The sequence below is a fragment of the Monodelphis domestica genome, chromosome 2, assembly GCF_027887165.1.
Source record: "Monodelphis domestica isolate mMonDom1 chromosome 2, mMonDom1.pri, whole genome shotgun sequence".
NCBI classification, from domain to species: Eukaryota; Metazoa; Chordata; class Mammalia; order Didelphimorphia; family Didelphidae; genus Monodelphis; species Monodelphis domestica.
The window spans coordinates 39456264-39468459 of NC_077228.1; the positions used below are offsets into that span (position 1 = coordinate 39456264).

Consider the following 12196-nt stretch of genomic DNA (forward strand, 5'->3'; position numbering starts at 1 on the left):
AGCTCTCTGGATATTCTTTTTTTTTAACCTCACCTTTAATTTTTACTTTTTGAAAAAAGGACACCAAAGACAATTATAAGTTTGAGTGGTGAGAATTTTAATACCTGCCAGCAGTCAGAGGAATTGATTGTTTGCACTGATTGGGACTGGCTATAAACTGTATAAAACTATTCTTCATTGGAAAATTGGAATTTGACTACTTCTCTCTCTCCCTCTCTCTTTCTGTCTGTCTCTGTCTCTGTCTCTCTGTCTCTCTCTCTTCCCCTCCCCTCTTCTCTCTCATCACACACACAGAGAAACCTTTTAAGTCTCTCACATTTACACTGGTCTCTGCATCCACTCAGAAAAGTGAAGACCAATAACCTAGTTTAGATATTTATAGGATGTTCAGAAAATAGAAATGTATTGGTGTATTTAGAATTGTATGTTTTGTTTTCCCCAGGTGATCGTGTAATAGATGTGGGATCTGAGTGGAGAACCTTCAGCAATGACAAAGCAACCAAAGACCCATCTCGAGTTGGAGACTCCCAGAATCCCCTCTTGAGTGATGGAGACTTGACTACGATGATTGGCAAAGTATGTTTTGTCACTTGGAGAATGGCTCACTTTTGTCTTCCACTTGCCATTGTGGGAAGGAGTAAATTAAAACATTCCGTTTTCAGCCATAAGAAATGTGTCATTGCAGGGGTTTTCATCCTGATCTGGTTCTCTTAATAAATAGCAAGGTGATGGGAAAAGGTGATGAAATGTCTAAATTGGAAGATATAGGGAACTTTTGCACAGTCTTATTTTCTAGGTGACAAGTATTGATTGATTGATAGTATGTTCTTTTCCCACAATAGTGCCCAACCTTTTTGGAGTTGGTACCCTATCTTTAGTTTAATTTCATGACATCTTTACCCCTAAAAGTTGTATACAACATTTGTATGTGTGAAAATTAATTTTGAAAACCTGATTTGTATTCTTAATAGCTGGGTGCCCTGCATCATCATAGTCTCAAGATATGGGAATCATTGCTCTAGAAATAATCTATATGAGTTATACTTGTGTGAGATTTTGGAATTTGTTCCCTTGAAGTCAAGACTAGGAGGGAAAAGGGAGGATATATCAACAGACAGCTGCTAAGCTTGCTTGATTAATTTATTTTTTAATCATTTTAAATTACTTATTTAATTGATTTAAATTAATTTCAATATTGAAAGTGGCATCTTTTTTATTCTTTATAGTTGCACATAATTTTATTTTGTATTACATTATGTTAACATACTACAATTCAACCAGTGCCTCTATTGTTGGACATCTAAGTCCCTTCTAGGTTTGTGGGAGAGTTTTTAATGCTATTGTGAAAAAATATTTGAATAGCTTTTTGTTTTCTTTTTGCTAACACTTTCAGGATATAATACTAACATTGGAATGATTGGGTCCAAAGGATATGATAATTTGTGTAATGCTTATTTCACATAAAAAGAATCCGCAAGTTTACTAGTTTCTTTCCATCAGAAGTGGAATCAACAAGCATTTATTACACACCATGTGCCAGGCACTAAGTGTAGATTCACAGACACAGTGGAGTAGTGTGGTCATTTCTCTCCACAGCCCTGTCCATGTTGTTTCCTAAATTTAAATTTTTGTCAATTTTGAGCATGAGATATTGCTTCAGTTATTTTTACTTGAATTTCTTTGATTATTAGTAATAAGCAGATTTTCTCTTTTGAAAATCCTATTCCTGTTCATTAGCCATTTTTTCCATTATGACTGGGGAGTTACCACTAAATTTTTATCATTTCATCATTTATTTCTACAGTAAATATTTTTCCAAATCCATTGTTCTTTGTCATATGGAAATTATTTCTGTATAGGCAAGAATATCTATAAAGTAATTTCTTCCATTTTTTTCAAGTAGAAAACTTCCATCAGCAGTTCAGAAAAATACTCAATTTTTCTATTTCTATATGCATGTGTGCGTGTGCATGCACACGCTTCTGTGGTAAGAAGGAATTCGTTGATATGAAACATAATCGCTAATGAATTTTTTCCAAGTACAATTGTAAAGTCAATCCTTAACCTAGTTTTTATTTTCTGAAAGTTTGTCAAAAACTAATCTTTTGTATATATGTGATTAAAAATCTGGTGTATCTATTCTGTTGCATTGGTCTTTTTCTGTTTGCCTACTACAAGATTAGTTTTGATAATCATCACTTTGTAATACATTTTAAATTCTGGGAGTGCAAGTTTTCCCTTCAACAGCTTGACTTCTTAATATGTCTCTTAACATTCTTCTCCTCTTGGTTTTTTTCCCATATGAATTATGTTATGATTTTTGTCTGACTGAATTATGTCCCTTGGACCTTGTCAATTCCAGCAACAGTGTTAGCAAAAAGAAAACAAAGAGCTATTCAGAAATTTTTTTACAATAGCGTTATATGTAATTTGCCAACAGATACAGTTAAATGTACCCTCAGTGTTTTGGTTATTATATCATGCAATATATTAACTAGAGGAATGTTACTGTTTCTACTATATTAATCAGATTTGTTGATGATCACTGGCATCTCCCATGATTTTTTTCTATTTTTGTTCATTATAATTTTTGCATAAATACATTTTATTCATCTTTCTTACAAAACAAATATGAATATAGATGATTTGTGTGGATTAGTCTTGTATCTTGCAACTTGAACTAGTTTTCTCCATTAACTTTTGCAATTAATTACATTTTTTTCCTCAGTAAACCTCATCTGGTCTTTGAAAGGTCATTTTCATTTTTGATTGCTCTGCTATCATCTTGCCACATTAAAATAGTTAACAGTTGCAATAATCTGTCTGAAAAGGGCATCCTAGATTTCTATCTGTTTTTAGTGGAAATTCTTCTAATGTTTCTCCACTGAATATTATTTTGACTTTAATTGTGTTGAAAGCAGGGAATCTATAACCATATTTTTTTGTTCTTATCATAAATTGATGTGAATTTTATCAAATACTTTTTTTTCATTGGTTGATGTAATTGTAGTTTTGGAGATTTAAAAATTTACATTTATTATAGCTTTTCAGATATTGAATCAGCCTTGCATAAACCCAGCTTGGTCATGATGAATAATTTTGTTAATTTTGCTGTATTTCAGTTGACTGATATTTTATTTAATACTTTATACTATTTATTAGCAAAATTGGTCTTTTTTCCTTTTTTTCAGCATTTAACTCATTTTAAAATCAATAATATTTTTGCCTCATGAAAGATACTGGGTATTGTTCCATATTTCTGTTGTAAAGGAAAAAAGGGGTTTTATTTTATAAAAGGTTGGACTGGATTATTTAAGAATAAGGTCACCAGGAATTTAATTTATTCCAAAGAGATTTATTTATAGTTTATTTACAAAATATAGAAAGAGTGAAGTAGAAAATCAGAGAGAATGGGAGAAGTGGGGGGGGGGGGGGAGGAAAAGAAAATGATCTTTATTTCCAATGAATAATGTTTGGAAATGACCAAATAAAATAATGTTTAAAGTGAAAAAAGAAAAGAAAATCAGAGAGAGAATAAGTAATTTACTCCCGGCCCCTGGCTCAACCTAGGCAGGGAGAGTTAGTCTTTAGCCAGAGAGGTGATGTCTCTCTCAAAAGGTAGGTCTCTTCTGAGGCTAGTCTCTTCAGAAAATCCAGGAAAGGAGTCAGTCTCAGGTCCAGTCAACAGATTCTTCAGCCTCCAACTCAAACTCAGAACTCCAAAAGAAGTCAGAAGTTCTCTCTGAATATCTCAGATGATTCTCCCATGAATCTCATATGATTCTTTTTCACAGGAAGTTGTAACTCCCTTTTAGAGACATTTTCTTTTGTATCACTTCCTGTGCCTTCCTCCACTTTTTACGTGGACAAATCACAGTCTAAAACTTTGTTTAGGACCGCCCAGGGGGCAGTCAGTCGATTTTGATTTGTCACCCACTATCGCACACATGGGTCACAGATCTCCCCCACTCAAGTGTGATTGGGGGTTAAATCACCTTTGGTGATTAAATCTAAAAATAGGCAGATCTCCCCACTCAGCTTTAAGTAGGGTGTTTATACTTTTGGTGATTAAATCTAAAAATGGGCAGGGGAGTTAATTTCATTTTCACAATTGGGGAAGAGTTAAATTTAATCTTTACACTGTTTTATGAGTAATCTACATAAGGAATTCTTTGTTCTTGGAGAGTTTGAAAGAATTGTGCTATGAAATTGGATCAGGTACTTGATGATTCGTGTTTTTGTGGGCAAGTATTTTATTTCATTATATTGAAATGGATTAAACTTTATATGTTCTTTGATTTTTATTTTCTACCTATTTACTTTTCTTACATTTTAAGTGTCATGATAATCTGTAAATAACTCAGCTATCTAAAGTAAAAAGACTTAATGACAAGTGAATTGTGCCAGGAGGCCATGTATGTTCTTTATCAATAGGTATCTAGCATAATTAACTTGAATTTTTTTTTATTACAAACATCAGTAAAATAGAATTGAATATGAAACTGAATTTCTGTGTACATAGTAACTTTAAAAATATTCTGCTTGATTTTGATTCCTTCCAACTTCTTTTCTGGAGATTTAAAAAATACTTTTTATTCTTTTTCCATTTTCTTTTTGGTTGCCCTATCCCGATTTCCTGTCCTTTCCATCCTCTCCATGGAAGATGTGGGTGGTGGGATGTGGGTGAGTGGGAAATAGAAAAGAGAAACAAAACCCTTATAATAAATATGCCTAGTCAAAAATATCTATCTATTGTTCATGTATCATTCTTTACCTCTAATACATAAATTCTCCAGGAGGAGTAGGGTGCATGCTTTATCTTTGGTCTTTTGGAATCATGGTTGGTTCTTAGATAGATCAGAGTTCTAAAATTAATTTTTTTTTTACCATGTATGATTAAAAATTGTTCTGATCCATCTCACTTCACAGAATCTTTCATATAAGTTTTTCAAGGTTTCTCTGAACCCATCTCTTTCCTCATTTCTTATGTCATAGGAAGATGCCATTACATTTTTATATTCTAATTTGTTTAGACATTTCCCAATTGATGAACATTCTGTTACTTTCCAGTTCTTTATCATTGATGTTTCTGTATTTGATAGGTCCACTTAAAAAAACAAACTCAGGACATATAAACATACATATACATATCAAGGCTGTGCACAGTTAAATGACTTTTGCAACATAGTTTCTCAAAGCCCCTTTACTAATTCTTTTTTGCCAACTTTGCTAGTCTGATAGATTTGAGATTAGAACCTCAGAGATATTTAAGTTGTATTTCTCTAATTACTAGTAATCTGGAACATTTTAAAATATGGCTGCTAATACAGGAGGGCCCCATATCTGTGGGAGATTACTAATATTCCAACATCTACTGTGGATGGCAGAAACTGCAGATAGAAGCAATATATGCAGGTATCTACAGGGAACAGTCAGAGGATGGCCACCAAATTGGTGGATCCAAGGGCCCAACCACACTACTAGTGCCACCTCCCTGCCTTTTGGGGCCATTGTTACAGAAAATAAGGGCAGGCTTAAACAGAGGGTACTGTAAGGGTACTACAGTGAGCACACTGGAGAAAGACTAGTTTGTATTAAAAAAAGATCAATTTCATATAATAAAAATCTTCGATTTTATTTTATGTAATCCTTTCTGTCCCTTGTTGGGCATGAATTCTTTTCCCTATCTATAACTGCAATTCCCTTTGCTCTTCTGATTTATGGTATGACTTTTTAATATCTAAGTCTTGGGATATGGTGTGAGGTATTAGTCTATTCCTATTCCTATTTTCTGCCAAAGTGCTTCTAGCTTTCCCAGCATTTTTTGTTGAATGGTGGGCCCTTACTCAAGTAGTTGGACTTTAGGGGTTTTTTGAGTACTATGCTACAAGTATTTATTTGCTCATTGTTGGGAGTGAAATTCAGCAAAAGTAGACCGAAGCATGTTTTTCTCTAAGCAAGAGAGCATTTTACTAATGTGAATTTTAAAACTACTCCACCCTACTCAGACCTTACTTTAGAAGAAGATCCGATTTAGCTATTTCCTGATTAGTAACAGTGGAGATACTTGGTTTAACAGAATCAGGTCTTGGGAACTCTACATTGCTCCACCCTACCTCGTTTAACAAGGTCAAGAATGTCTGCACCATACTCAAGGATCTGAGTATATATATATCTGAGGAAATGGCCTTCAACAGACATGTCCAGAAACAGCCGACAGACCCCTGGGCTGTCCTAAGTCAAGCTAAGTTATCATTGGTACAGATGAGATGCAGGAAAGTGACATTAAACCATCTATATAAGGCACATCACTTCCTCTGCTCTCCCTCTTTCCCCGGAGAGGCAACTCTGGCTGGCAGTGTGCTAAGCGTTCCAACATCTTGGCGTGGTGGCAGCTATTTGTCTGGGTTTGGCAGTGAGTTTGCCCTCGAGCTGATTCAAGTTCAGGCATCTTTGCTGAGCCCTTTTTGGAGTTCAGGCTGATTCTTTCCTCCTTACTCTCTAAACTCTTACCTTCCTAGAGTCTCTGGTCTTCCTCCTGGCACTAGCCAGGCGGGAGAAATCCTACACCCTTTCCTTCTTCCTTCTTAATTTCTTTCCACTATTTCAATTAAATCACCACAAATTTCCAGCTAATTTGGTTATTTTTTTTAATATTTGGGATATCCATGGCAACCAAATAATTAACATAGTTAAGGTCACAATGCTAAAATTATCCTTTACAGTTTTGGCACTAACAGGGGACTCACTGCCTTCTTACAGAATGGGTCAGTGTAGTTAGCCAAAGGCTTGAGATGGAGATGAAGCTCCATTTTATAAAGTTAGAACAAAGAATAGGTTAGGTGGGGAATAACAATACAGTTGATTATAAGGTTGGTAACATCTTGGGGTTGAGGACAGCATGATTAGTTACATAGCTGAAATATAAGAAACAGTAATTATTGAAAGTTGGGAATGAGAGGCTAACAGAAATCCCACTGTGACTAAGCATTCTTTGCTTGTGTCTACCTACAAGGTTAAAGATAGTGTGCCAGACTTCTATGGACAGCAAATCAGGCATCCTTGAAGGAGAGCTCCTGGATGTTCACAGGACAAAATCAACTAGTTGTAAATAAGATCAATAAAAAATGATAGAGAATTGTTTTTGTAAAATCACAATGATCTGCCTCAGTGTTTTAATGATTACTGGTTGGTATTATAGTCTGAGAGTCAGGACTACTAAAATTGCACCCCTTCTTTACAATTTTTTTCCCTCATTTTTTCTCTTGATATTCTTGACCTTTTGTTCTTCTATATACTATTTTTTGTAATTATAAAGTGATTCTTTGGTAATTTGGTTTGGCAATGAATTTAAGTAAATGTTCTATTATAAAAATCTTATCAAGAAAAATTCTCTATTATTTTGCTGTTGAAGAACCTTATTTTCTACATATACAGTTTTGAAAGAAGTTAGCAGTGTAATTATATCTGTCTAGAAATAGATCAAGTGTCCTGTTTTGTTTTTTTAAATCTATGTCCAAAACTTATTGGAGAAACTTTAAATATTTAAATTTGTTATCATGATCTAAAGAAATAAACTCTTGTTCTATAGGGCACAGGAGCAGCCAGCTTTGATGAATTTGGAAACTCAAAGTATCAAAATCGCAGAACTATGAGCAGTTCTGATCGTGCAATGATGAATGCTTTCAAAGAAATTACTACCATGGCAGACAGAATCAACCTCCCTCGAAATATAGTTGTAAGTTCTTGTCTGCCTCTCTTAAACTGTTCTGGCATTGCCTTCGTTAGCATAACATAATGAGCATATGAATTTTTGATATTGTGGCTAATTAAATGGCCTAGAGTTAATTAAACTTGGTTTCTTTGCTTTGAAGGATCGAACAAATAATTTATTCAAGCAAGTGTATGAACAGAAGAGCCTGAAGGGGAGAGCTAATGATGCCATAGCTTCTGCTTGTCTCTATATCGCCTGTAGACAAGAAGGCGTTCCTAGAACATTTAAAGGTAGGTTACTTACATTAAGTTTATTATCTAGAAAATGGTAATTTCATAGGTACCAGTTAAAAACAGATTCAAAGTAAATCACCTATTTTCTGCTGTAGCTCACATGGCATCTCTACAGATCACTCTTTGGGCGATGCTTTCTCAGGCAGTTTGACCTACTTGACGGAGGATTATCTTTGAGTTTTCCTATGTTACTTTGATAAGTTTCCTATCTTAATCTTGATTTTTTTTTCAACTGTTATTTTGTTCTTTATTTAAAATACTAGATTTTTTTAGTTTAATTTTTTCTCCCACCAAGTATGTTTATTTTTCCTATGTTTAACAGAATGTTTTGATATACTGTGATTCGTTATCTTATGGTTAAAGCCTGATGACCTTCCACTTAAACCAGAGAGTATTCACATTCTGCTAATGTATCTCTATTCCATTCTCATCTCCTAGAGTTGAAGATTCTCATTTGTATTCAATTTTTCAAAAGGAGGCTTGATTTTTTTTAATTGCACGTTTGTTGAATCTCTGAAATAACTTAAGTTTTTATCTTTTAATCAGAATCCCATAATCAATCCCTGGAGATATATATAATAATAATTGGCATTTTTACCACATTTGAGATTTGCAAAGTACTTTTCCTCAAAATTACACCGAGTTAGTTTGAGTATGATTATCCCTGTTTTATGGAAGAAGCTGAAATCCCGATACATGTTAAATGATTAACATTGTCGAAATTTGCATATATTCCCTTGTTACAGCCTCATACTTCCCTGTTTAAAGCAAAAAGTATTATTTTTGTTTAATAAGAAATTTTAAACAACTGACTTAGATTATGCTGTAGCTTGAGCTTCTCATGTGTTTTTTTTTTTGTCTTCAGAAATATGTGCTGTATCACGGATTTCCAAGAAAGAAATAGGCCGATGTTTTAAGCTCATTTTGAAAGCACTAGAAACCAGTGTGGATTTGATCACAACAGGGGATTTCATGTCGAGATTTTGCTCCAACCTTGGTCTTCCTAAGCAAGTACAGATGGCAGCCACACACATTGCCCGCAAGGCTGTGGAGCTGGACCTGGTGCCTGGGAGGAGCCCCATTTCTGTGGCTGCTGCAGCCATCTACATGGCCTCCCAAGCCTCTGCGGAAAAAAGGACCCAGAAAGGTAAGAGACTTGTGAGGGCCAGTGGTGCCACGGAGCATTCTGTGTGGGCTTAGCTTCCTTATTTAGGGTGGGACATGCCACCCGGAAAGAGTTTCCCAGACTTTGTAAACAGATGCTGCTTTTCTTTTGTTATGGAGCTATTTGGTATGTATGTCATTGTAAGTGTTCTTTTGAAATTCTCTCTTTAGAGTTAACTTTTCTGTTTTCTGAATTCTTCCTTGGTTTTGTTTTTTCTACCCTTTTAAAAAAGCTAGCTCTCCAGATTTCCCAAACTGAGATACTTAAATCGGAGCTCAGTTTTATCTATATGTCTCATAAGGAAGCAGCATAGAGTTGGGGTACACAGGAGACTGGCTTTGAGAGTAAGGAGACTTGGTCCAGTCGTTGACCCTGTTACTGCCCTCTGAGCAATGGCAGGGTAGGTGCCAAGCTGCATGGGGGTAGAGGAGGTTTTTTCCTGGGGAAATCACAAATCTCCTGCCATGTCCCTAATGCCCTCCCCAAAGGGGCTCATAGGTGAGGTAAGATTGTAGGGCTGTAACTAGAAAATGTTAAGTACTCTTCTCGTGTTAACCTCCAATTATACTTTCTTATGATAATATGGAATGAAATAACCATTCTGTAACAAAGCTAGGTTGTAAGTAGTCCAAGCACATTGCTTTATATTCTCATACAGTCGGATTAGTATACTTTGAAGGGAGTGGGTGGGTTTTTTTTTTATTACGTTGGGGCTAAGGTCGTGTATCTTACTATTTAGCTCACACTTGCTGTGCTGAGACCAAGGTCTCCCTGTGTGTCTTAGTTTTATCAACTTAAATGTCTACTTTATTCCTTCCCATGCCGATAAAAGTAGTAGCATTATAAAGGAGTGGTTGGAAAGAATGGAAATTGGTTTCCAAATATTCACATGCTGTTCTCTGATTCCTTTTTCCTCCACTAACTTTAGACCTAGTGGTGAAGCTGATGATGAACTTTGTGGTATCAGAAATTCTCTTTCTGGTTTTAATTAACTTGGCACATTTTCATACCTAACAAGTTTCTCATTGATGCTATCTGAGATTTTATTGTAGTATGAAAACAAATGCCATTAGAATTCTTTTATATTTCCTCAGTTCTGGAAACTTAATTTTTTACTAATATAAAAAGGCTAATTCTTCACGGTTTTGAATTCAAATATGCCCGTCCTTCAAGACTCAATCTACCAAATTCCATATTCTTACATAGTGGGTGACTCATTTGCTGTATTATAATTCAGGAGTTCATGTAGCACTTCTGTCCACTATGTACCTTGATTGAGAACAGGTGAATTATGAGCAATTCAGTTAAACTCCAAAGACAAAATTTATTAAGTACCTATACAGGGCTGACTGCTGGATACAAAGATAGCCACAAAACATACCCTTATTCTGGATTGATTAAATTCTCTCTGTGGGGAGGAAATGAGCATTTACAGTGCTCACTGCTAATAATTAGCCCCTTACAAACAAACACTTCATTTGATCTTCAGGAGGCCAAAAGCTGAGTGGGGAGTTCCTGAAGATGGGAGGCTCTGAGTTCAAATATGGCTTTAGATACTTCCCAGCTGTGTGACCTTGGGCAAGTCACTTAATCCCAGCTGCCCAGCCATTAGATGGTGAAAGTTTGTTTTTTTAAAGGTGAGTGGGAAGTGAGAAGATTGAGACTAGACTATTTTTTCCTGGGATATTGAAATAATGTTGGATCACATGAAGTTTTAAGGTTTGAGCAAATCAAAGCATGTATTTCAGCAACAAGAAAGGAGGAGCCAGTGTTTAAAAGACCCTGAAACATTGAGGATTGGAAAAGGAGAGAGAATGGCTAAAGGGGCAGGAAGTGGGGGGGGGGGCATGGAGAATCCAGGTCTCTGGCAGAGAGAGGGACTCCCACCAGAGACTTTGCTCTTAGCAGCTCCTTGGAGTTGCCTCATGATTTTCTCTGGAATGAGCATGTTGTGACAACCTAAATGTGGGAAGAGGAAAAGTCGAGGCTGTAACTTGCTTCTGTTTTGTTTTGGGGCTTTTAGAAATTGGAGACATAGCGGGAGTCGCCGACGTTACTATCCGGCAGTCTTATAGACTCATCTATCCTCGAGCCCCAGATCTGTTCCCTGCAGACTTCAAATTTGACACCCCTGTGGACAAACTCCCCCAGCTGTAAACTGCTACATTGATGTCGAGCTTCTATGAACGCCAAACTTTGCCTCTTGTAATAAGAACTGTAGGAGGTGCCAAGATCGAGCCTTCGCAATGGGAGATTAGAGAAACAAATAAGGAGATGCAGCAGGAGGGAAATAACGCACATTCCAAGGCTAAGCAGAATAATTGTGTGGCATTTTGTATGTATATATTAGTGAAAGTAAATATTTAATGACAGTTCAGATTAATTTCTTATTGTATTTCATTTCTTTTGTAGCATTATAGTAAATTGTATTTTGGAAAATATTTGAAATTATGTAATTCCTGAATAAATCGTTTTCCAAAAATAACTTTTTGTTCCACAAATTATGTATTTCATTGTTAATAATAAAGCAAGTCTGGAAAAGGATCATTTCATAATCTTGACAATTGTTTTCCTATGTAGCATGGCACAGCGATAAGGTCAAAGACTTTGAGGAGAAGATTCTAAGGATGACACTAGATAATCTGTTATTTGAATGGGAACAAAACCAAAATTGTCCCCAACGTTTTGTCTCATTACTCAGAGGAGAAAGTGACAAGGCTCTGTTCAGAATTTTTCCCTTATACCTGTCTTGTTTTTATGTGACCTTCTTTTTCAGATCTCTCTCCCTTCTCCCCACCACACCCAAAGAGTAAAAAGCTTTGAGGCAAATCTGCCCGCCAGCTCCCTGCATCATCATTGTGTCAACTAAAAGTGAAGGCTTTTTTCCAGTTTTCTGGAGCTGCGCTTGGATAGTCAGAACTCTGGAGGAAGTTCTAACTTGACACTTCTGACACTACTTTTCATTGACCCCAAAACTTGCAAAGAATAACACTAGAAGGCAAAAAAGTGGTGAGAGGGGCGTAT

General features: G+C 35.8%; 1 protein-coding gene across 1 annotated transcript in view; it reads left to right on the plus strand.

Annotated features, from left to right (window-relative positions):
* GTF2B (general transcription factor IIB) overlaps positions 1 to 11716 on the plus strand; it is a 48045-nt gene extending 36329 nt beyond the window's left edge. Inside the window, exons 3-7 of the mRNA XM_001364296.4 lie at positions 443 to 576; positions 7592 to 7738; positions 7875 to 8004; positions 8873 to 9154; positions 11196 to 11716. Of these exons, the coding sequence (XP_001364333.1) occupies positions 443 to 576; positions 7592 to 7738; positions 7875 to 8004; positions 8873 to 9154; positions 11196 to 11329 (827 nt within the window). The 3' untranslated portion in view covers positions 11330 to 11716. The remainder of the gene's footprint in view (positions 1 to 442; positions 577 to 7591; positions 7739 to 7874; positions 8005 to 8872; positions 9155 to 11195) is intronic.
* The last annotated feature ends 480 nt before the right edge of the window (positions 11717 to 12196 follow it).